Here is a 26,839-nt window from a genome sequence, read left to right on the forward strand (position 1 = left end):
AAAAGCTCTTCCTCATGTCTAACCTAAACCTCCTCTGGTACAACTTGTGGCCATTTCCTCAGGTCCTGTTCATTGCCTGGGAGAAGAGGTCAAACTCCTCCTCATCACAGCCTCCTTTCAGGAAGTTGTAGAGTGCAATGAGGTCTCCCCTGAGCCTCCTCTTCTCCAGACTAAACAATCTGAGCTCCCTCAGCTGCTCCTCCTATGATTTGTGCTCCAGACCCCTCACCAGTTGCACTGCCCTTCTCTGGACGCGTTCCAGGGCCTCAATGTCTTTCCTGTAGTGAGGGGCCCAAAACTGAACACAATACTCGAGGTGCGGCCTCACCAGTGCTGAGTAGAGGTGGATAATCACCTCCCTGCTCCTGCTGGCCACACTATTTCTACTGCAGGCCAGGATGCCGTTGGCCCTCTTGGCCACCTGGGCACACTGTCAGTTCATGTTCAGCCAACATCAACCAACACCCCCAGGTCCCTTTCCTCTTCATGTCATCCAGCCACTCATCCCCAAGCCTATCACACTGCATGGGGTTATTGTGACACGGCCACTCTATGATTCTATGAGATATGGGTGAAAAAGGCTGTGAAGAACTATAAAGAAAAAACAGGAAGAAAAGGATCTTGAACTGAATCTTCCGAAGTACTATACAAGGGACACAGGGTGGGAAATAAAAGTGAAAAATAAGAATCAAAATCAAGAAGAGAGCACAGAACAAAATGTTATGTTCCTCTGGAGAAGTACTTTTATCTATCAACCAAGCAATTAAGTCATGAAAATGGTCAACACAACATCAACTTATTCTTGACTGCAGACATAGCATAAACACTATGAGAACATAACAGAAATATTGCCTCCAGAGTTTAAGGCACTGAAATGTCAAGTGGTCAATGTTGAAATGGGGATGGAGGTTGGGTAGGGAGAAAAAGATAAATAGAAGTAAAAAGAAAATGTTCTTTTCCGTGACATAAGAACAAGTACAATAAGAACAAAAGAGAAAACATAGTGAAGCTGTGATGTACACTGCATACTTAGAGGTTAGAACAGACATCCAGAAGACAAACATCTCAAACTCTTATCTACTTTAGCTCATAAAATTTCCCATGAACTGTATTACTCACTAATCTTTACAAGCACGCAGAGTGGTTACTGAGAATGCTGTACAAATACCCATTACAGTAAAAGAACATAAACAGTGTTGCATATCGGACTACAATAACATTTTCCTTCTCCATAAGAAATTCTCATTTAAAAAAAAATCACGTCACTTGCCAGCCTATGGACTTAGCAAATGAGAAAATAAAGTACATCATCCATCTAACATACTGCTAATATGATGTGTATAAACATAAAATCACCTATGGGCTAGGTCTTCACAGAAATTAATTAACATTGTGCACAGAGGAAAAAGGCTCAAGAAAGCTTAAAGAGCAATTCTCCCCATCCAATTTAAGTTAAATTGAAATAACTAGTGCATATCGAGGTACATTCTGTTCCCACTTGGAGGAATGTAAACATACAGACACTAAATTGCATTCTGCTGAGTCAAAATTTAACCTATCGTTTTAAGGTTGGCAATTAAAGGACTGACACTGAGAACAAATTGAAAAATCACACTTAATTATGGCTTAGCAAGCCTCCTCTAAGCAGCTGAGCATAGTTAACTGAGAGCGCATGTTCTCATAGCTCACCAGTCATCATCCTCTAAAAATGCACTATCACGGCCAGCAGCAGCTTCTGTCCAGAAATCTGACCACCTTTACCATCAGACTTGGAAAGAAAATGAAACATGGAGAAAGAGAGAGCTTGGACAACGGCGAACAGAGCATATCTTCTGTTGCTATGCGCTAATCCCATTAACAAGTTGAAAACAACAAGGATGACCTTACAAGGGAAGACTTGGGAAGCAAAGGGAAGCCTTGGGAAGCAAAGGGAGGGATCTCCTAATCAATTATAGTGAAGACAGAAAGGGGCAAAATGGTAAGAGAGCAAAAAGAGTGCTGACTTCTTTCAGTACTTCAGTTCTTTCTTACATTAAGGCATAAAAAGTGCAGTATTTCCTAGGGAGCACATTCATCAAAAGCACGCATAATACTTCTCTTCCAATGCTTCCATTTTTCAAACTCTAGTTGATGTAATGGATTTACACCAATGACCAATGAGGAAATATATAGTCAGAGCTAATAAAATGATAAATGACTGCAGTGAGGGTCCAGTACCAGTGGTCACTGATGCACACAGTGAGTTGCCTCAGCTGGCCCACTGAATACAATTCAATGCAGAATATTAATAAAGAAATGAAAGTTGGATTGCATTAGCTCAATATACTAAAGCGTAGGATGCTAGAATTGTTAAAAAGCAGGAAATGTAGGAAATGTTTATAAGCTGGTATGGAATTACATTTTAGAAAGCAGGGACTATGAAAAAGATTTTGAGGATAGGGATACCAAAGATAATTGATCAGATGTGTATCCAAAATGGCTGTTCTGACTTTTGACTTAATAAACAAATCTAGTATAGAGAATTACTTGTATCGAGTAGAAATAAGATCCAGCTGCTACTGCCCATCTTCTTAAGAACTGGTCACTTCTGTTTCACTGGCATGAATGCCAGACTTCCATCTAAGTCAGTAAGATGGTCGGACTCCATTTTCTCTTCTTTTGTCATGAAAAAAGAGACTCAAAGCTAAGAAAAGCTGTTGTTATTTGGTTGGAGTTTTTTGTTTATTTGTTTTTCTGGAGATGATTTCCCTTTTGATCACAACTGGAGATGATGCTTGATTTCAGTGAAATAACTCATACAAACAACTGTTGGTGCCAAATTACATGATGCTGTGAGTTCAGCTGCCCTTTCTCTGACAATAACCAACTTAAACTGGCATTCTTCTTTAAAAAGGTCCTGGAGAGAAAAGCAGATCTTCAGAAGATCCTGGGAATTAGCATTCTGAAAAGATGTTAACTGTACTTTCTTTCACAGAAAACAAGCAGTCACCAAAATTACTGCTTTAGAAAAGACAAAAAGAGGAACAACATAGTGTTGGTTGGTGAGAATTTCTGTTCTAGACTCATTTGTAAAGGAATCCTGTCATAAAACAATCTTAAGACATCTTTTTAAAGAAAATTTTATACTTTCTTAGTCTGTGGCAAAACTTCCAGTTCAAAAGGGATAAAGACCTTGGCCTAAAAGAGATGCTGTTTCCATTACAATTCTAATCAGATCTTATTGAGTTGTTATCTGGTAACAATTAGTCACTAACTTTCTTTTGCTTGCTTCCTTCAGTAAAATTATTATACTCTTTCAAACTATCATTTGAGCTCTAACAGCAGTTGATCCGTGGCATTACAAGAAAAGCAGGCAAAGAAAAGAGAATATATTTAATGATCAGGGTTCATGTTCTGCACATAGCAGAAAGGCCATAACAAGAAAGGAGGGCATCTGAGCTTGCTTCTGTTGATAATGTCTTACAGATCTACAGTTCAGTAGAAACACAGGAAAAAAGACAAGAGTGAATAGAAAGCTAACTGTGGAAAGAAAAAAATACAGTCTAAACATTCCTACTCTTGGGAGAGCATTCTGAATCAGTACTTACTTTCATACACACAACAATGCTAGTCTTCTGTTGGTATCCTGATAGTAAAGCGGCCTTAAACAATCAGATATAAGGAGAGGACTGGGGGACACCCAGCAAACTGCAAGGCCAAAAGATGGAAGAAATTCTTTGGGTCTTGGGGAAAGATGCTGGCTCTGAAGATTTTTGAATCAGATTTACAAGAAGTCCCTCAAATGGAAGAACAGAGCTGAAAGACATTTGATAAGTAAAGATGAGGAAGGAAGATCTCTATTTCATCCCCATGCTTTTCAGCCTAAGTGAGAACAAGAAAAATCACAGTTGACACTCGAGGACATGGATCTGTACCTCCTCCAAAGCCGAGATTGGAGGAAGTCTGAAAGTCCAAAGAAAAAAATGTACCCACCCAAACTCTGTTCACGGATGGAAGCTTGAGGAGAAATAATCACTATGTGAGCCAAGGACCACAAAAGGAAAGAGCAAGCAGATAGGGCAAGAATGCAAGTGGTTCGGGGAGCTCACAATATCCTGAAATCAAACAAATTTAGAAAAAAAAAAAAAAAAAAAAGAGAGTGAGAAGAGTAAAGTATTAAGGCTCAGGAGTTCCCCTCTAAATAGGGCCAAGAGGTCACTGACAAAACTACCCACTCTTGAGTGAAGACAGTTCAGAAGAATACAATGGTGCAAAATGTTATTCCTTACGTTTCACATTTTAGGCATGAAGAAGTATGGAGCAGCTAAATGCTCTACTGCAGAGACACTGCGCTGGGAAAACTATCCACAGAGTTTTCCCTGTATCCTGTGAGCTCAATTTTAAGCTACATAACACTATTTTTAACAGCTGTCAATGTAAGATTGCAAATACACTTAAGAATATATATTTTATTGATTCCTGATAGGTTAAATGCACCCATTAACGTAGTGGATGGCAGCAATAGCATGAATATGTCAGAACAAATCCATTCCCTGTGTCAAGGCACATCACCTAACACCATTTTGTGAGCGCTGTGAAACTTCACCGTAACAGGATGAGGCGACTACAGAAAAACAGCTTTCATGAAGAGCTTAATGGAGCCCATAGATTCCACTGCAGGATCTGGGTTTTCTGATCCCACATACTCTATGCATTTTTTATGATTTAAAACACTGTAGAAATTAAACGTGAACTGTCAGAATTTTTATTGCAGGAATAAATATCCTCTGTCATTTTCTGACAGATTTAGGAATATTTTTTTATTTTTTTTTAACAGACCATACTAATCACTATTGTCTAAACTGATAGCTACTGGCAATGGCAAAGCTCATCACCTGCAAGCTCCCTTGCCACTTTCTTTTGGGAAAACTATCTTAAGACAAACAGATGTTTCTGCTGTTTTAAACCAACAGGAAATGGACTGACTTTCTCCCTTTTCCTTTCCTAGAAACAAATACTAGCAAAGAAAAACCCTAGCACAGCTGTACTCAATGCTTGCCTTAAAACAATATGTCTGTGTGGGAGGCACGCAATGACTGGGAACAAACAGGCCGGGGAAGTGAAATGTAGCATGCAGAAGATGAACACAAAGAATTCTTTTATAAATCTGGGAGTGGATTATTACACCGTTACATTGATGCACCAGCAGGGTAATAACACTGATGTACAAGATTTCACTCTGTATCCTGTCCCAGCTGGCAGTGTACAAAAGTTAATAAAAAATCAGCTGGCAATCTTAGTCCCTTTCAAGACAATCGATGTCCACACCATCAGAGAGCATCATTACGTTGAACAGAGTGTGGGCTTGGTGACCTATCTGCAGCCTTACCCTTAAGGAAATGTTTTTAGATTAAGCTTGAGAAATTCAATACTACACAGAATTCTTGTTGCCTTGTTGTAGATACACCCAATGCCTCAATTTTCACTGCTAACAAATTGATACCTTTTACATGCACTAAATTTACACATAAAAGTGAAAATGACGTTGAAGTTGTTGCACTATAGCCTCAATCATTATAGGACAAGAAAGCTTGAAGAAAATGATAGAACAGTGTAGTAAACCTACTTTAACGATAGTTTGATACCGGAATTATGACATGTTAAAGTAAAGAAAAGCTTTTCTATAGAAGGCAACTTTTTACAGTGCTTCTGCTGTGAAATTCTTGTACGAAAACACAAATTCATGCTGCCATCTAATGGTCTAAACTAAATGTTTCCAGCTGAACAATTAAATTGCTGATCTGAACTATCACTTTCATTGCTGTTAGGACTACTGTTTCTTTTCTTAAATTCTGAAATCCACCCACATCTGTTGTTCAGAATAAAATTACACTATGTTAAGGGAAATCTATTTCAGCCAAACTTTTTATTTCTACTCTCTCTACAGAGTTTTTTAAATTTCTTCCCAAAGTGTTTTTGTTCATTTGTCCAGAACACCAGGGAGAAAGGGGTAAGGAATGCAGAAGAGAGTTTTCTAAAAGTCACTTATTAAATATCTTTATCATTACACTTCTTAATTTATAAAACATAAATTTTAAGGACAAAACTTTTCAACAGTTAGTGGAAAAACAAGACAAAGTGGCTCCTTCTGGTCATTTTAGGGGAGAGATGTTGCACCTTATAGATTAAATAAAAAGCAACCATTGTAACCAGGTAAAAACCCCAGTGCTGCCCAACCTGCTCCATGAGCAAGGGTTTTGTTCACCCTGAGAATCAGAGCACAAAGCCTAACAGCTTTCTGCAGCAAAACATGACTTAGTTAAATCAAAATAATTTCAGTAGAAAGTGTCTGCTTGCCTCTCATTAGAGCTGTTATTACCCAGATACTAGAAAAGATTTCATTCTTTCATATACTCCTGAAGAGTCTGTTCTTCTGGAACTTTTTCTCTCTGAGGAGAGATTTTTATCTTTTTACAATCCTTCCACTGCCATAGCCTGATGACTCCCACTGCATCATACAATTATTACATATCAACATTCTTAGAATTACTTCTTAGAGTAGGATTCAGTGCTAGATTCAGACACCAAAATTTATATATTTAATAATGTGTAGAAAACTAAGTTGCCATTACAGTGAAGCCCTGGAGAGACCTACACAAAATGTAGACAGCTTATGGCACAGCAAATAGCACTCCAGACTGATGACTGCATTGACCAGGCCTTCCACTGGTTGTAACAGACAATAGCTTTACAGTGCACAGGCTGGTACCACTACTGAGGTATCTGAGCTTGGATCTGAGTCCCAGCCTTGCACTAGCCTCTGGCTGCCTGAACATGAGCACACCTTACCATGTGGGATGCAGTCATGCACTAAAGATATATGCAGGACGTGACACATCACTCCTTTATGGAAACTAGAAGTTTCCCATGAATAGCTGGAGTCCTGGTGGATTATCTAAAATTGCACACTGAGGGAACTTTGGTTTTAGGGGTTCAATTTCTTGACTAAGCATGGATATGCAGGGTGATTTGAAAAGCCCTAATATACCTGGCCTTCACCTGCCATCCTATAATGGTCTCCTCTAAGTCTTTTGCCAAATCTGCTGGTCTGACACAGGCATCTCAGAGATCTTACAGTGCCTCAAATGGCACAATTTTTTTTGGCAACTTAGGGTCGCATAGGAGCTGCAGTATATATGTATATAAACATCTGCTTTGTACACATTACACTGTGTGCAAAAAGCTTCAATAACTGAAATTCAGCAAAAGATAACAGGCTAATTACACACCCAGATTAATGAAAAGACATAATTCCACAGAGCTTTATCTTTTCCTCGCTTCTGGCAGATCTGGTCAATGTTAGACTGAAACCTCAGATGGATGAGGCCCTCTGTGAACAAACATCTCCTCAGTATACTCAGGTGGCACAAAAGGACTTCTAAAGGCCTGCACAGCTTCAGGCTTCATCCCATTTCTCTAGATTACGTATCTGGGCTGTATAATTGCAGGTGTACTTCTGGAGACAGTCTCGACAGATTTTGTATCATATCCTGCAGTGCAGCCTACTCAAAAATTTGGCTTACGTTATCCGCAGCTGTTCTTCTGGGTAGATTTTTCTCTTTCTCCATAGCACTGAGTAACTTTTGTGAAACACACAAAGCTGAGTGAGGGTTTAGACTGCATTCCTAAGCAGACTCAAAGTCAAGTAACAGTAGCTTCTAATCTGTTCCCTCTGATGCATATATTTAATCTTTAACTCAGCATTCACAGAAGAAAAAGAATATTTTCATTTTTAATCCATTCTTTCATCATACAATCTTTTGTTTATCCAATCTGACAATTTTAGTTATTTATCCAATAATCACACTATTTTCTTTTCAGTCAAACTGAATTTGGAGAACATTAAGTCCACAGATGGAATCAACCAAAGACTGGTCCCTCAAACTTCTTTTTACTATGCCACTTTTTAAAAGCACTTATTTAGTATTTAGGACACTGATTCACAGGGCTGATACACATATTTTTAGGAGCAATTAAGCCTAAGAAAACAGACCTATGCAGCAGCTCAGCCCAGGAGAAAGGATATACATGCACGCTTAGGGAAATGCCTGGTGCCTTAAGGCCAGGCAGCTTGGCTGGCTCCAGAACAGGCAAGACTGTGCTTCATCCTCACTTCTCTAAGTTTGATATTGTAAAGAAGTGCTCAGAATGACAGAGCTCTAAAGAAAAAGACAAGGAGGAACGGTCTTTGTTCTCTCATGCACTAAAGAGAGAGATAACAGTCTTCTTTTTAGTCTGTAGTATACAATATACACGCAGGAAGAAGCAACCCTGAACAAAATGAACGGAAAGGCTCAGTGCAGAAGAAACTGTCACAGTGCACAGAAGCTGCTGTTTATCCCAGGAACATTACTATCTTGCGTGACATGTGCTTTACAGAACTAACATGCCATACAAATTCCCTAAAACCAAACAAGAAACTGCTCTAATTATTATTATATTCCCATCCTTTAACTTGTCATTGTTTTTTCCTTTGTTCCTATACTTCACAAGTGTTTTTAATTTTGAAAGCTTTTAAAAAAAAAAAAAAAAAATCAAGGTTTTTCAAGCTCTCTAGATTGTGGTGAGACGCATTTTAGAGAATTTTATACAATAAGCAAATAACTTCTGAATTCTCCCAGACAACAAGGGTTGAGTTGTGTGATCTCTGTGACGCTGCTTTCCATACTGAAATATCAAAAGCTGGTGTTCAATTTCTAGTGGTTTTACTTCTTGGCTGAAGACACTTAGTTTGGGTAAGTCTGTAAGATATCACTTCTTTTCTGTCATTTATGGACATTCTACTTGAAAATACTTCAGGGACCACTGTTTTCAGTTCTAATTGAAGACAAAATATCCTACAGCAAGCAATCAGTACAACAAGGCAAGCTGGATGACCCTGTGGTTGGTCTGAACTCATATCTTGCTTTATTAATTGCTTTAATTTGAACTGCATTTCTTTATTTTCTTTTTTAACTTATACATAGTTTACACCAACTGCCTACTGCAGGGTGCGAGGGAGTTTCTAGCGCTGGCCGCTGATATGGATAATACGCACATTTCATCCTCAGTTCTGTCAATATTTTTCAAACCTGACCTACTGTTTCAAAATTCATCCTTTCCTGAGCAGTTTGCCAGTTCTCCCAAATGGTGCCCAGTGGTGCGCTGACAAATTCCCAAGATGCAACCAAAATGAGTTAGCTCATAGTCCATGAAAGCACTAGCACTTACTTCCCTAGAGTTGGTTTGTAAAGTTTTTAGATTAAAAAATTAACCATACCAAATGCAGTGCTCACCATTATTAGCTTTTCTGTAGTGCATATTGTTTGACCAAAAAGGTTCTTACATGCCTTGCAAAACTGCTCAGAACTGAGAGACTTAAAAAAGGTAGGATTCACCTGGTTAATTTTGACTGATAGAAAGTCTTTTTTTTCCTTTACATTATAATTCAGTAGAATTGAGCCTTTTGTTAAATAAAAAACATTGTCTAACATGGCCCTGGATTCAGGGCTGAGAGTTTTTTTTAAAAGCTCACCTTATCAGAGACAATCGAGTTTCCTAGCAACAAAGCTGGTGCATAGACTCTACTGGAATAATCTGGAGAAGACTCCATGCTATGAGTGAGATGAAAAAGCTTTAAAAGTCTTATCTCTACTTATCTCAATCTAGTATGAGCTGCAGTCTACAGATACTTAGTGTACTGGAGACCAAAGCTGATGCATTGACATCATTCAGCACAGCACTACACAGACTATCAGCACAGGTCAAGATGCAGCATAATGGCAACCATTCAGTGCTGCCACCCCAGTGCCAAACCACACGCACCACCTTTGAATGAAAAGTCAAGCTGGTACCTTCAAGCTCTTCTCTCCTCTGTCCTCTCTCCTTGGCAGTAACTTTTGGCATACATTACTGAGCCTGGTGCCACGCACACACAAAGCTCAGTAAGCAGCTGGCATTCAGCACCTGCCCTGATGCAGCACCACCAGCACTACAAGCAGGAACAACCAACAGGAAGTGTCAGCAGGTCCTCCTGAAAACCACAGGAGAACTATGGGAATATGGGGAGCACAAGCTGCATGAGAAACAGTGCTCAGAGGAGGATGTTCACAGAGGAGGTCTCATCACTTTTCCCTTACCAGCTGGCCTCTGGGAAGGGTTTCTCTTTTCCTTTTTTTTTTCTCCTCTCTCATTTGTTTATTTTCCTTTCTTCCATACAATTCACTTTCATATTTAACATCATTTTATGCCAATGGCTGTGTACCCTACAATTGCAGCATTGCATTCTATGTGTAAACGTCTTTCAATATCATCTGTGCTTTATACACCCACTGCCTATATCCGTACGCCCTACTGCAATAGCAAGCGCAGTCCTTCACAAATTTAAATGAGCCTTAGCTTGCAAACTCATTTCTGGCCCCCTCTGGTGACAGCACAAGGCCTTGTGATCAGGTGAGAGGGTGTTTGAGGTCAGATGTTAGTCAAGCAGTAACTCATTCTTTCTTCTCAATACCCTCCTCCAAAAATGATTAGTTTCTGAGCAGCTCATCTCCTAGTGCTGGAACGAGGAAAACTGAAAGGCAACACAGACTGGTTGCAATGGAGGAGGAGGAGGAATCAAGGTCACCTCAGCACAAATCATTTTAGGTTGATGTAGAAGCCAGCTCTCAGCTTTGCATGCAAATAGCAGCTCTTAGACCACACTTTCACGAGTTCCTGAAAAGGATCTTTTGTGCCAATTGAAACACTAGGTATAACTGCTCTAAAGATATGTCCTGAGATGAACTCAGCTCTTTCCTCTTTCTCCCTCAAGTCATTCATCTCGCCAGAATCAAATTCCCCCCAAACAATCTCCAAGTCTTAATCTGGATCTTCACCTACTTGAAAAGCACATTTTTTAAAATGGAGATGAGAAAAGGGAATTTAGTTACGATATTAAAAAAAAAAAAAGTCTTCCAACTTTTCTGCATACTTACTATCTGTTTTAATAACACAGCTATTTCCTCAATCTAGAGTCAGAAACTGATGAAAATGAAAAATACAGAGTGCAGCATGCTACCTACGCTATATTTCAAATCTTAGGTTTTGATGCTATGGCATATAAAGGGCATAAGATCATCTATGCTATTCTCTTAAAATGTCAGCTCTAATAAACAGCGTTCAAATGATGCCTTACAGAGTCTAAGTGCTTTTCTTATGGGAGCATAATGAACTAGCATATTCTGATGCAAAACAAGATGATAAACAATTATTTCTGACATAGGACAAGTCCCTAGACATTATTATAAGGCACCATTCTTCCTTCCTCTGGTATTACTGCATGTGCAAGTGTATGCACAGGAGGTGCGTGCACACATGCAGACAGGCAGGTATAGTTATTTACTACTTATTTACTTTTAGTTACTTATTAATTTACATCCACCATACTATTAACCATCCTGCACAGCCTACTGCATTCAGCTAAGCAGAGTAGAGCAGATAAGTGGAGATTCTGGCCTCTGTCCCACCTCATCTATTTGTTTTGTGATCAAAAAATCAAACATATTTTAAAAGTAATGCTGATGTACCATCTGTACACTAACACTGGAACAAAGTTCAAGAAATAAGTAAACTTAAAGACTGCACTAGACATGCTACTCATTTCCCATGTAAAGAAAAACAAATCTTTAAATTTAGCACCTGCTAAACTGGGGTTCTGCTTCCATAAATATATTTCAGTAACTATGTTGAGATTCTAGAATCTCCTGTTTTATGTTTCTTACTAAGCTGCACTTTTTCCACCATAGCCTTTTTTTCTAATAGTCAAAATAATGTCATTGCAAAAGCAATTAAAGTAAATGTAGGATTTCTGGATACCAACAAAGCTCATTTCAGGCCCCATATCCAGCTACTTAAACCATTACATATGTGAGTCAGCAGCAACAAGAAATAGAACACAAGTAACACAATAACCAGACATTCTGCTCTGTAGAATAATGAAACAGTTTTCTTCCAGTTGGTTTGTTTCATCTTGCACTTTCATTTCAAACTGCCTAATTTTTAAACACTGCTATAAATTCAGCTTCAAACAAGAATAATTTGAGCAAAACCACTTTTCTGGCATTCATAGTCATATTCTTCTTGATAATTACGAGGTGCATAAAACTATTACAGAATCCATTAAGTAAATCCCTTAGCAGAAAGATAACATATTTCACTGCAAAAATATTCTGTTGGAAAGTCTAACGATGTTCATATTACTTTTGGAGTTTTAGTCTAATTCTGAAAGAGCCAATAAAACACAGTTCCTCTGGGAAAGAAAAAATAGGAAGCATGGAATGAAATCTCAGAGAAATAGCCCTCAGGGTTGCAAAAAATACACGTACTACCTGAAGTTTGTCTCAAATTGTCACATGTAATACAAATTATATTTTATTCAGACTGAAGTAGAACAGTTTTTCTATCTCTACTATAATCATACAAACACCAAAGATATTTCAAAAATTTATGAAATTTTCAAGGTGATATTTTGATGGCCATTTAAGAAAACTGCCTCTCACATTTAAGTTTTCAATTGTATTTTACTCTTCACAAATTTGATGGTTTAAAAGCAAAATTTGGAATACTGTCTTCTCAAAGATTACTCCAAGTTACTACTGTCATTACAGGATCAATGGAGATCTCCAAATATAGGCTTCTAAACTGTGAAATAAAGGATTTTTACTCACTGAATTCTGAAGATTAAGGAATTGAGATAGCTGACAATGCAGGATGGTAAAAATTTGGAAACTTGAGAGTGTTTTCAAGCTAACATTGAAAATGCAGTCCTTCTAATTTTATAACCAATTTCTAAGAAAAAGCTGTTTCACTTTTAGTGCTAAGGATCTCGATAACACAACAGGAAATATCAATAATAAAAAAAAATCCCCTCTCTGAGGTTAATGTCCTGCATCCTTACTGCCACAGCTGGAGACCATAAATCCAATTTGCACATTAAAAGAAAAATAAATACAATTGTTTTACATACCTTTGTTTCTTTTATTCAAGCTTTGGGTGCCTGTCTTCTTTAAAAAGGAGGTTGTGCACTTCTAAATGAGGCTGCACAGACTCTCCTTAGTAAAATCTTACTTTTATTTTACTCTGAAATATTCCATGAAGTTTATAAAGATTTAACACACATTAACAAAGAACTGAGGAAAAAGATCATATAATAGAAAAAGTACAAACCTCTGATTGTACATGCCCCGAAAATTATAATTTGCTCTATAATTGGGGATTGGCTTTGGATCTAATGGCCTGTAGATGGCAGGCTCTCCTCTCTTCATAGCCAGACCGTTCAGCTCCACTGTTGGAGTTATACTGCCTGAGGAAAGAAAAGAGCACACGTAAGGTACTTAAACCACAAATGCTGCAAAACACACACCCAGGATGGAGATGAGCAGCAAGAGAGCTGTAATAAGCTCAGAAGCTATTTGTTGCTCTTAAATTAAAATCTAAATAGCTACAATGACATTTCACCACCTCTACAAGATGGGAATATAGATGCCAATTAAATCAAAAGCAATGGAGAGAACACTGAAGACTTTATGCAGTTACAGTAGATTGATCTTCACAGGTGAAAGAGAAAATCAGTATAATAATCAAGCTGGTAATTCATCTTTGCAAAGTGCTTATAATAAAATATAATCTGAAATTATAAAAATAAAAGAGCAATGTTTCTTCCCGCTGAATACGACTAAATAAAATCACAGATCAAGTAACGAGGCACTGAAACAAACAGGCAGTAATATACATTTTGGTAGTCCTTTGGTAACCTTAGGACAGAAGTTGGAAAAAAAAGTTTTCTTTATAAAACTTCAAAGCCTCAGACTAGGACTAAAAACAATCTAACAGGAATCATCTAACAAACTGGAACTGTAACTACTGGACATGAGTGCCACTGCAGCCACCTACTGGTGACACAACACAAAACCAGAAAACCACCACCACCACCACTTGTCCAGTTGCATCCATGCCAAACAAGAAGCTACACTATAGCCTCATCTCAATACATTTTTTTTCAAGAACACATTCATCTACCATATTCCTCACTTCCCTGTTGTAACAAAACCCTGAAGGAGCTAAACATACATTACAATAAAAAGGAGTTATTATTTTCTCAAAATATTGTTACAACAATTACAACTGAATCTAGCTTTTAAATAGTTAAAATGTATCAAATGATGAAAGTTTTTATGCAGTACTTACTCAGAAACTACATCAGCTACAATTTTGATATATTCCAAAGCAAGGATGCTATGAATCCAGATATATACTAAAAATGCAAAAACATCATTTTGACAAGAAGATATAGAATCATAAAATCCTGAGTTGGAAGGGATCCATAAAGGTCATCTACTCCAACTCCTCTGCAATGAACAGGGACATACACAGCTAGATCAGGTTGCCCTGAGCCTGATTCAGCCTGATCTTGAATGTCTCCATGAATGGGGCACCAACCACGTCTTTGGGAAACCTGTGCCAGTGCCTCACCACCCTCACTGTAGAAGACTTCATCCTTATATCTGACCTAAATCTACCCTAGATTTAGTTTGAAACCATTTTCCTTTGCCCTGTCACCACAGACTCTGCTAAAGAGTTTGTCCTCTTCTTCTCTATAGCTCTTCTTCAGATACTGAAAGGCCGCTATCAGGTCACCTTGCAGCCTTCTCTTCTGAATAAATAATACATTGTACTTAAAGCAAAATACAGTGTTACAAAATACGGTTTTTAATAAATTCTTTTAATGCCTGTTTCTTTTATTTGCAGCTTTTCCCTTTACAAGCATGCTAAAAGCCAAAAATAAAAACAAAAAAAAAAAATCTAGAAGCTGAGAGATACTGTGCTATGTCAAGAATCAAATCTCAGGATTCATTTTTACAGAGATCTTTACCACCCACTTCCTGAACAGCTAAAAACACCTTGACTGCGAATGACACAGGATCAAATCAGCATCCTGGAGAAGCAATGCACTGATCTCCAAAGGAGCAAGAGAATACTATTGCATCACTGGTGAACAATCCTTAATGTCTAACGCTCAGGATAATACTCTTAAGCTCTAACAGAAAGTTAGTCCTGCTTTCTCACAGCCCAGAGATTAACTGCAAAATGACCCCACTGTAAGAAAGTGTCTGAAAGGAGCAGGCCCAACAGAAGGGAAAAAGAGGAGTGTAAAAAAAGAAAAGTAAGTAAGAAAGCAAGATTCTTTTTTCCTCACTATTTTCCTTCTTTCATATTAGTGTGAAACAAAGTTAGAAACAGTTTTTTTTTACTAACTTTCTCAAATAAGACAAAACTGATCATGCAGCTGAGATGTCAGCCACTCAAAAGGTGCTGCATGTATAGAAGGCAACTTACAGGTAATGCTTCAAGATGAATGATGCAGGACAGCAATGTATGTTCTTTTAATTGTTCAAACAACTTTTAAAGCTGTTTAAGGCTTTTTAATAGTACAAGTTGCTAAGAAGGAAAGTGTATAATGCCAGAAACTGAAACTAACCCTCATAGCAAAAAAACATGCCAAAACTTCAGCTTACATTTATACCAGACATAATTTCACAGGATTAGACTTGCTAAAATTTTGCTCTTCCATTGGAAAAATAGCTAAAATAATCCTCTTTTTTAAAAAAGCCTTTGCTATGGCAATATTGGTCAATTTGTTCCTATCTTTTCTGTTTACTGTTAATCACATACAATCACTTCGTATACAGTTGAATCTTATGTAAACAATATTCACTTACATTCAGCTGTTGTAGTCCATTCATTAAAAACTCTCCTGTGCAAACCCAGCAGAGGTTCTTAATTAATCTTGTACGTAAAAGAACTAGGTTGATTGTCATCTGCCAACTTAACCTACATCTTGTTCAACTTACTAATCAGTGATATACTATTCCAACACTTCAACAAGACTTATTATGCAGAGGAAAATGTCATACCTGGATTGTTGTTAACATTATTTTTGGGCGGTCTAGGAGTTGGTTTGGGAAGAGTAGTTTCATTCAAAGCTTTGCTAGCAGCAGCATGCTGGGCCTTCTTAATACTGCTTCCTTCAGCTTCCCACGTCTGTTCTCCAAGAGTCAGCTGCACTGTGAACATCTCCAAGACAAAGAACAAGTGAACACTGGCAAGATTATCACTGCACATACATCAATCTGTATGAAAGCCTATGAGAATGAAGAGAATACGTCACCTCTTTACCTTATATTAAACTCTCAGATAACACATCTGATTCTTACAGAGATCAGTGGGTCCTTAACAGAGGACACCACTTGGTGTTTCAGATGGCAAAGTGAAACAGCAACATCATAAAAGAATACTCTTAAAACCAAATAATAATAACTGTGCAAAGAGTCATGGAAGACTATATACAGGTCAGTTAAGACCACATTTCTTCACACTTTTTAACAGTCACTGCCACCTGTCGATAACACGTAAAGACTGCTACTAAACCCATGCAGTTTTGTAATAAATCTGAATATAAATTGATATATAATCTGGATATAAATGACTGCACATTCTTCAAGACAGCATATTATTTGGTCAAAATATTTGTACACAGTGAAAGGATTTCTTGCATAACCCGCATATTGCAAGGGCAGAGTCACAACTCATATATGTGCAATAGTACAAGGTAACAAAGGAAAAAAAGTATTATCTTTGTTGAATGAAAACTATAGCTCTATAATGTGGATTCTACAGTAAAGATAGGAAGTATAGAAAAATTCACAGTTCAGAAACTGGTGGCTGATAAAACTATACACACTTCAAAATCTATGATAAAGGATTATTCCAAGCAGTATCTATGCCCGTGCAAGCTGTGAAGGTAAATCTGAAAGCACATTTAAGATACTAGATAGCATCTATCTTCTGAATGATATGTACATGTTCTGTTTAAAATTGAGCATCTAACAACAAGAGGAGAAAAGATAAGAAACTAAAGTCTTTTCCATACAAATTCTAACCGTATAAAGCAGGATATAATTGTCAGATACACATGGTAAATTAAGATAGCCCATCTTCTGAGGTAGATAATAACTTAATGGAGGCAAGCACAAAGAAATCTACGTATAAGAGTCAGTATAAATCAGAATTTTCATTTGGATAGTTATTTGCTCTATACGTTTTAAAGTGATTTAAATTAACTAGATTTGGAACCAGGTATCCAGAGATAGGCATGATGGACAACCCTTAAATCTGCCTTTATATATTGCTATTTATCAAGAACTTGCACACAGGTTGAACTGAAGCTTCTTAACACATGCACACAGTGCATTTGAACTCAATTCCATAAATTCATACTTTTATCCTAATTGCAGGCCTGAATATTGGCCTACTGCAAGCTTCAGAAGCATGGTGCAAGACCCTGGATCGCAGTTCCTACCATCATTTCACTTTTTCACAGCATTCATAATAACTTCCTCATATGTGAGGGGGAAATGAAAAAAATCTCTTAATTTTGCATTCTGCCAAACACTACTCCCCAGCTAAGGTGAGTAATACAGCTAAATACCCATAATTATGTAAGTAATCAATAAACATATATCCTTATTACTAACAGACCTGATTTTTTTTCTGCTTCTGAAGTTTATATATACATATTTTGCAAGAAAATATTGGTGTAATACTTTCATAAAAGGACTATAACCAATAAAAATATGATCAGTAATGGCTATTTAACTGCCTGTAATCCCTTACTTATTTATTAGGGCAGTAAAATGGAACATTTCAAGTTAATGAAGGACTTGCTCAGTAAATTTCTGTACTTGAAGCTCTAGCCTTCTTACTTACTCTTCCCATAAAACCTTTCTCCAAGAAAAAATAAATAAGTAAACAGCAGAATAGGTAGGAATAGGATTAATGAAATGGGTAGAATGCAGGAATTTAATAAAAGGAATAAAACTGGCTAAAAACAAAGTGTGAAAAAGCTGATGAAATTTTCAAGCTCACAGTTCTGCTATGATCAGACAGGCATTTCTCACCAATTTTCTGAGGAAGCATTTATTCCCTATGTTTAACCTAATTACCTGGTGAAAAGTCAGCAGAAATGCAAAGAGTTTATGCTTGTTTTCACTGGGCTGCAATCTTGACATCAGTCCCCCTTCACTTTGGTAATTCTTCCCTCCTCTCTTTTTCTGCACGCCAAACTCTCTCTACTTCTCCCCAGCCTCTTTAAGTGCTACATCCCCCAATACTTGCCCACATGTCTGTACTACTGCCTCATTTCCTTGGTCTTTCTTTCTTTCAAGTTTGCCTACTGGGATGCTGCTGACATAAAAAGTACACAAGAAAGGATCATATCTATCTGACAAATCCACCTGGAGACATAGTTAATGCTAATAAAGAGCTTTTTTCAGAAAGCAGGCAGACCTCCAGACATTCTAAGCAGACTGTTAAGAAATATCACTTCTCTCACAGTTTCTAGCATCCCATTTCATCCTCGTTGTAAAAACTTACTTTTCAAAGACAAGCAGAAAAAAGAAAGTAGAAATTTACCATGACCATAACAGAGGCTGCTGGACAGTAACACAGTATGCTTGTGAACAAACCAAAGTGAGATTCCTTAAATGGAATGCAGCAACACATCCTTTAGGTCATGTTTTCTAGAGCAGACTGAGCTCTGATTGACACATTTTATCAGGTAAACTAAGCAGCACACTGTAGAAAACTGCTAACACATCCAAAATCTCCACGTCTGTGCTTTCCAAAGGCTGAAGGTATATCAATCTGCATTATCATATTTGTTCTTTATTCTCTCTCCTCCTGTGCCATTCTCACTTGCTGCATAGGACAAAATTACACTTAACATTCTTCTGAGCAACAGCCAGTCTGTACAGCACGTAACAATTTTTCATCACTATGAGGATAATTAAAAATAATGAGAGGTGAACTGAAAAACTGAAAAACTAAGAAACTCATGAAAAATCCGTTTTTCAAAAGTGAAGCTAACACAGGCTCAATTCCAATGATTCAGGAAAATAGCAATGAGTTTATCTGAGTTGTATCTTATTCTGCTAAAAGTTAAGTTATAGTAGAAATGCAATACAACTCATATCACAGAATCACAGAACTATAGAATGCCTTGGATTGGAAGGAACCCCAAGGATCATCAAGTTCCAACCCCAAACCACAGCTTTTTGCATGACTGGGGCACTTTAACTGCAGTCATGAAAACAAAATGAACATGCCACATCATAGGAAAAAGTTACAGAAAGCACAACAAACTTAATACATCACATCCCACAGCCAACCAACTTGTGAATCACCTGATGCCAAACGCTTTCAGGGGGAGGATGAGAACCTCAATCCTCATTTCTGATGAGTGATTCTGAAAGCCTGCCAAATCTCACCAGCCCTGTACCTGCTGACATCACTTCCACCAGCATGCAGTATGCACAACAGCAGCCAAATCAGAACGTCAGGAATCTACATCAGCACTGTTGACATGATGGGCGAGGGAAACGAAGGCCAGAGGGCACAAGAGGATCTCACTGCTGTCTGAAACTTTACTAATCTGCAAGTTCAAGCCCACTGTTGTATTTGGTTTTGCCACTCCCAAAACAGTTCAGTACAATGCAGCTATTAATTATGTCATTTTCTCTCTTTGACTTTATCAGGCTTCTTTCTCCTCCCCTAGAGCGTGCCTAATGATGGAGGATATTCAAAATCATTTGAAATGATTACTATGAGACTATCCTCTGTGTTCCCTGTAACCTGAAAGCATCCTAATTCGTACTTACAAAATGAAGACAGATATCCAAATCAACGTGAGAAATGACAAGAACTGCCAGCTCACTATAAAACTTTAATACTACAATCATATTAGGAGTCTTGTTATCACTACATATAATTAGCTCCACAGCAGCCTGCGCTACTATGAAATAAATTCAGTTAATTATCAGAGGCACACCAACAGGGGAAAAGGACTCACATGTTTAAAAAGCACACACTCCAAAATGATATAGAAAAGGTGGTGATACCCTCAGGAGGTCTTTACAGAGACCAACAATAAACTCAAAGTTATAAGTCAGAGCTCCAAAGGAAACAGAGACGTACTTTCTGAAATTGAAAATAATAAAGCAAAATAGGTAAGTGTAAGAAACCCTTTACACTAAAAGCATGGTTGTGTTTTACAGTCGTGCTTATCAAGATCAAGACATAATTTGTTCACCATTCATCATTTGGCTCATAACCTGGAAGCGTGACCTTACCTTGGCATGAGCAGGCCCTCTTTCATTCAGAAGCTTATACTGGGGTTGAATTCTATTGAAACGGGCTAACTCATTTACCAGACACATTGGAGTTTTCTCTTTGGGGTTTGCCATGTTATCCTGGAGAGGAGCTGCAAACAAAGAGTCTGTAAAGCTTTTGTGGAGAAATGTACACTTCACAACTTTGCAAACTTTGCAATATTAATAGTATGTTTAAAAAAAAAAAAATGCTTTGGATAAAAAATATTTTTTGCAAATATGCTAAATACAGTATTTAAATACCATTTACATATTAATCGTAAGATAATATGCACTATATAATGATCATTTTGAAAACATGCAATTTAAAAAATATATTTTCACAATGCCCCTACAAAAGATGACAGTGGAGATGGGCATAAACCTATGCTACACTTCCTATGTTGAAGTTCATTCTCAGGAGTATAACTAGTTCTATGAATTGACTGTGCTCTCAGAATAACATGTCAACACTATGAAGGTTGCTATACAAAACACAGATGAAACACTACGGTCTCTCCTTCCGGTCTCTCCTTCCCAGTTCTCAATTTTTCTCATAATAATAAAGTCACTGTCAAAGCACTACCAAGATCTTTCCACACTCCAATTAAGGATTTTGTTCTACTTTCCTTAGACTATTTACTTCATGTACTCTGCCTTAGCATTTTTAAGCTTTCTTCTTCTTTTTTCAGATTACTTGTATTTAACCTTAGCACATGCTTTCCCTGCTCACTTAACTTTTTATAACATTTCTGTATTTTATACCCAGTTCAGCATAGGAACTACTGCACTTATTAGGCTACAAAGGAAACACTGAATACTGCCAAGCAGTCTGAAGACATTCTGTTCTAGGGAAGAGAAATATACTTGGAGGCTTTCCTGCGCAACTAAAACTTCTCTGTAAAAGATACTCAGAATTTAACAAAACAGACATGTTCTTTTCTGAGCTTTTATATTATTAACCAGCACTTCACTGTAAATCTGGCTCAATTAAAGAAACTTAACTCAGTGAACAGCCAATTCAGACAAAATATTTTTCTACGGAATCTTCTTTCTTGACTTTTATCCTCCTTAAGACCTCTTTTTTTTTCTTTTTAGATATATATATATATATATATATATAACTTTTCTTTTTAATTAACAAGTGAACAAAACGACTCCCTTGAACATAGAATCATAGAATCACAAGGTTGGAAAGGACCTGCAAGATTACCTAGTCCAACCTTCCTCCCATTACCATTGCTACCACAAGCCACTAAACCACATCTCATAGCTCCTCATCCAGACGCCTCTTGAACACTGCCAGAGGACGGTGACTCCACCACCTCCCTGGGCAGCCATTCCAGTGCCTGACCACTCTCTGAGAGAAAAAGCTCTTCCTCATGTCTAACCTAAACCTCCTCTGGTACAACTTGTGGCCATTTCCTCGGGTCCTGTTTGCTGCCTGGAAGAGGCCAAACCCCTCCTCATCACAGCCTCCCTTCAGGAAGTTGTAGAGTGCAATGAGGTCTCCCCTGAGCCTCCTCTTCTCCAGACTAAATAATCCCAGCTCTCCAGCCAATCACACTGAATGCACTTGGGCCACCTTACCTGGTGGGTTGCTGGCGGGTGCGGGGTCTGCAAGGCCAGCAGTGGGGCTGCTGCAGCTGGCAGCCGACTCTGGAATGGATCCGTTCATGGCAGAAGGCAGGCCCAGTGTGTTTGCGGCTGTAACTGGCAGGGGTAGCACCATGGGGGACATTGGAGGGCCGGACAGGTTTGCTGTTGTCTGCATCTTAACTTGCGCCATTGTTTATCACTACAATAAACAAATCAGCATAAGCTGGGTGCTTCTGCATTTTTTATATCAAATGACAGTACTGATGTCAACAACATTATTTTTGATACTGGATCTGGGTCACAAAACTATCCACAGAAGTCACGGCCCTGCAAAAATTACTTCCAAAGCACTGTACGGAGGAACAGAGTGGTTTGCTCACTGCCAGGGAACAGCACCAGAGCAGAACCCACATGTCTTGGCTGTAGGTTCTGTTACTTAACTGTGGGATGACCCTGCCTGAAGAACAGCAGAAAGAATGATTGCTCTAGAACAAAATTCCATACAGTTCTCCTATTGGTGAAATCAGCAGTGGCTGCTTTCTCCAAGAACTGATTTGCAACAAATTGCAGTAGCAAGTTTTTCAAGTAAAGTGCATGCAAAATACCAAAGAGGGCCACTGGAGAAAAGTTCTATTATTTTTTTTTTTTTCTGTTAGCAAACTAGAAAACAGACAGATAAAAAGGAAAAAAAAATGGAGAAAAAATAAAGAAAAAAAAAAAAGAGAAAGTAAGTTCTGAAAAATTACTTATCCAAGCTACACGTGGAACATTTCAATACTGACATAAATAAGCACAGGTACCACAGATTTCCTGTACTGCCGAAAATGCAGTGCCTAAAGCATTTACCTTGGAATATGTCAGATACCAATCATCTCATCCAAATAGGACAGCCTGATACTACCACTTGTTCCTATCCAATAATAGACAACAAGTGTATTTTCAAGGCTCATATACACTAAGTGTAGAGCAGACAATCTCTTAACAGCCAATACACAGCCTGGGATCTGGGACCTTTGCTGGCTGCAGTTCTGGTCCATCTGACCAAGGTGCAGGAGGACACAAAGTCTGACCTCATACTTCACACAAAGCATCACCACTGTGCAGTTCCTTGTTACGTTTGCTGGGTAATTCTCTATTCCTGAGCAAAAATCCCATTTAACACCTAAAACACCCTTCCTAGTTAGGACCTCACTAGCTCCGTGCAAGTTTTTGGGTGATTAAATTGGTATTTTTGACCCCTTCTCTCTCAAATCTTTTTTAAAATATCCAAGTATCAGTTCTTAAAAGGAAACACTAGTTGGAATAAAATCACACATCACTACATACACTGTGCGTTGGACTACTTCAGCACAGCTGCACTTATATAATGAAAATTATATTACTGTGAAACTGTACTTTGAAGATGATGTTAAGATTGGAAGGCTATTTATATTACTTAGGGAAGACACATTGATTTTTAATCTCTGGAAAGCCAAAATGGAAAACATAATAATTAGAAATGAAGCTGATGTGCAATTATTTGCCCTTTTCATAAATATCATAAGCAAAATGCTAACAGTGACAGACTTTAAAAATACGTACACAGCTGAGATACACTCAAACACTTCATGTGTTCAAGCTCAAGGACTAAATTCAGACTGCAAACAGTTTACTGTCACTTAACAGAAAGCGTCATAGAATTCAGCAGTATTATTAGAGGGACCTAAGATTGAGAATATAGAACTCTTTGATATAACTATGTATTTAATACTCATTTCAAATATTTTATATGAATCAGAATCAATTCAAAAAGTTTCTTAATTGTTAGTATCAAAGTAAATAACGGCAGAATCAGGCCACAGTTATTAAACATCATCTTTAAAATGACATCAACTTAAATAATATGAAAAATCATTATTATAATTAAAGCTTAAGGAACACCTTAAGCTATTTACAGCATTTTAGTTTCTAACCGTGAATGTAAGAAAGATCACTCATATGATACTGTATGAGATACTCCTCAGGCCCTGTCAGTTCTCAAGCAATCCTCTGGCTTCCAGTATTTTTAGAGTTTATTCTTCTTTTCAAGAAAGCAGAACATACCAATACTCAAATAAAAACTGTGTTTTACAAAGAATATTCATAGCTGTTATAGTACTGATTTTCCACCATACATTTTCCATCATAGGACTGATCCTTTTCTATTAAGGATAAAAAATAAGTTTGGTAACAAGATCATGGAGAACAAAAGGGAATAAAATAAAGTTTAGGAGAAAAAAAGACATCCTGTACTGCCATAAAGTATGTAGGAAGTGAGAATAACATCACAACATATTAGAGATGTGGAGCTTTGTTTATTTCATTTCTTTTCTTATGTCTCCAAAGTTGAAGAACTCCTAGAAGAAACCATTAATTGTTTTTAAATTAACCTGCATAAACAGAGCTGCTCAGGCAGTCAATGTAATTGCAAGGTGTAACTCTACAGTAGGTGAGACACACAGATCACTGACTTGTTCTAAAAACCCACTGCAACAGCGACAAGAGAGCATACATGTAACATCCTTTATCAGGTAAACAAACTTTGATGTAAGAGAAAGCCTGTATGTTCCCACTCGTCTCCACCTCTGTACAAGTGTCATGGCATTCTAGGAGCAGTGAGCACACTGTGGACCTGCAGCACGGAGCCACTCATGGCCAACCCAAAATGTAGGGCTTGAGGCAGGGAGATCCTACTGAGCTGTCAGAGATAAAAACCCAGTTACATAATCCAAACAACTGCAAATCTTCTGCATGGATATCTGTGAAAAATCCAGCAGATAAAAGAGGGCTAACTCATTAGGCCATTACGGGTACGGCCGGAACAGGCCACGCATTTCATCTCAAGTGGCTAACCAGCTCCCTCCATGGGGCTGATACATCAAAGGGCCCACAAAGGATTTTTTCTTCGTGGTGCACAAAGCTAAACACTTGGATCTTTGTTGGAAATCTTTATTGTGCAGCCGCTGACTGCCAGCTTTGTTCCTTTATGAAGTCCCCAACTGCCACGCCAACACCACAGCAATGATATTACTTTGCAGTCCTCACTGCAGATATGTACGCAGAGCTGAAGTCTGTAGGCACAAGGCCACAACTTTTGTAGTAAGAGCCAAAAGCCTGGGGTGCCTTCTGAAATACAGCAGTGCTTTTCCTCTTAGTTTATCCTGCACAGTTACACCAGAAAGGCCCCACCAGACTCCTAAAGGGATGTAAATACACTGTAACTGCATTTTTCTTAATCTCAGCTTTTGAAAGCCTTTGTATCCAGGCAATGACACAGGTGTCAGTAGGCAGTTTGGTATTAACTTTCTCATTCAATAATGTATAAGCTGTGATTTTTTCTCTCACTTTAAAAAACAGAACAAAAAACCCTCAGACGTTAAAGACAAAATATCACTGTCAAGTATTCCATTTATTTTTCCTTTATGCCGGAATATGTTCATTTAGTTATATTCATAGATTCAGAATATTTTTAACAAACGTGAATGTCCCATGAATGTCCCATGAATGTCCTCTTTTGAGCACAACCCATGTCATGCTCAAAAGCTTCACACACATTACACTATTAATTACTTCTGTTTTTCCTAATGATTAGCATTTCCTCTGCTTTTCTAGAACATACATTGGCTTGTTCCTTCAATTAGGGACATAAGATACAAATGAAATGCTGAGGTAAAAAGATTCTTAGAGTATGTCAAACTAATCTAATAAGCAAAGAAAGAAAAAACACAGGTAAGACAGCAAGGCAGAAAGACAAGCAGAAAGTTTTCAGGTTAAATGTACTTTCAAAATGTGAACATTTCAAACAGCAAAAACTTGACTTGAAAGAAAAGCTTCCATGGGAAAAAGCAACACAGCTGGAGAAGCTAATGACCCAAACAGCAATTGGAAGGCTGAAGTTCATCTGAGCAGAATGTGAAAATACACATACAAGCAGCGTGCTAACCACAGGCTCACATTACTGTGTCATGCAACTAAATGTACATAGTCTATTCCATGAACAAGTGTGAAACCAATGACACGTAGCATTCACTTCAGTGTTTTACAAAAGCTAACAATGAGAACCAGACACTGACATCTTGTATCTCATACATTCAGTACTTCCAGTTAGAGATTATAATTAGTGCTCGCTTTTCACAACAGTGTCATCTTTATGATTCCAGGTCCTTTACCAGAGAACTGCTACTCAGCATGTTACATGCTGTGTTTTATTTGTGAGGTTGACTGTTTCGCAGCTAATGAGACTTTGTTCCTGTCTTCCTAGAATTCCCTTAAAAAAGACCAAAGAGAAAAAAAAAGAAAGAAAGAAAGAAAGAAAGAAAGAAAGAAAGAAAGAAAGAAAGAAAGAAAGAAGAGAGACAATTGTTTCAATTTTTAAGGATCCTAATGAAATCTAATTCTAGTTCTGAAATGTCTGCAGTCTCTTCCAACCCTGCTTTGTAGCATCTATACCTTTAACAAGTGTACTATTTATTCTATCATCCACAATAATGAAAATACTGAAAAGCTCAGGACCAGCATTATAACAGCCTGTGGTTAGGGTCTAAGTGGGCAGCATCTCAATGTTGTCTTCCAGACCAATCTCTGCTATAGTTATTAGCTTGTTGATGGAACTCTTTTACAAAAACTCACGAGTCACTGAGCTCTTAAACAGACCCCTTATCAAAGAGGGTTTGGGTTTAGCCTTAAAATTAATTAAGCCCATTTATTCTCCTGATATGATTTCATTCTATAGCATACAAAACTGCCAAAAGTTAAACGTACCTCCTATGTGCTGCTACTCACTTTTATTGTAAATATTTTGATACAAATGTATAAACTATAAAGCAAAAGTATAATGTACAAATATTTACATTTTACAAATATATATAGGCAATACCTGCTATATATATACTTACATGTATGTATACACACACGTATACATATAAATATTACACAGGTCCTAAGCTTCATGTTTATTTGTT

The 26,839-nt window shown here is 37.8% G+C and overlaps 1 protein-coding gene across 5 annotated transcripts in view; it reads right to left on the reverse strand.

The window, feature by feature from the left end:
* Positions 1-26,839, reverse strand: part of STAU2 (staufen double-stranded RNA binding protein 2) — a 164,959-nt gene that overhangs the window by 123,133 nt on the left and 14,987 nt on the right. For all 5 annotated transcript variants that reach the window (XR_014882566.1, XM_085221287.1, XM_085221288.1 and 2 more), the window contains exons 2-5: positions 21,852-22,059; positions 20,244-20,374; positions 15,972-16,131; positions 13,225-13,360 (exon numbers count right to left, since the gene is read on the reverse strand). Coding sequence is in view for 4 of the 5 variants with exons in the window: in XM_085221287.1 (XP_085077413.1) it covers positions 13,225-13,360; positions 15,972-16,131; positions 20,244-20,374; positions 21,852-22,050 (626 nt within the window). In the remaining variant the exon portion in view is untranslated. The remainder of the gene's footprint in view (positions 1-13,224; positions 13,361-15,971; positions 16,132-20,243; positions 20,375-21,851; positions 22,060-26,839) is intronic.

Source organism: Meleagris gallopavo, chromosome 3 (assembly GCF_905368555.1).
Source record: "Meleagris gallopavo chromosome 3, MGAL_WU_HG_1.1, whole genome shotgun sequence".
Classification (NCBI taxonomy): Eukaryota; Metazoa; Chordata; class Aves; order Galliformes; family Phasianidae; genus Meleagris; species Meleagris gallopavo.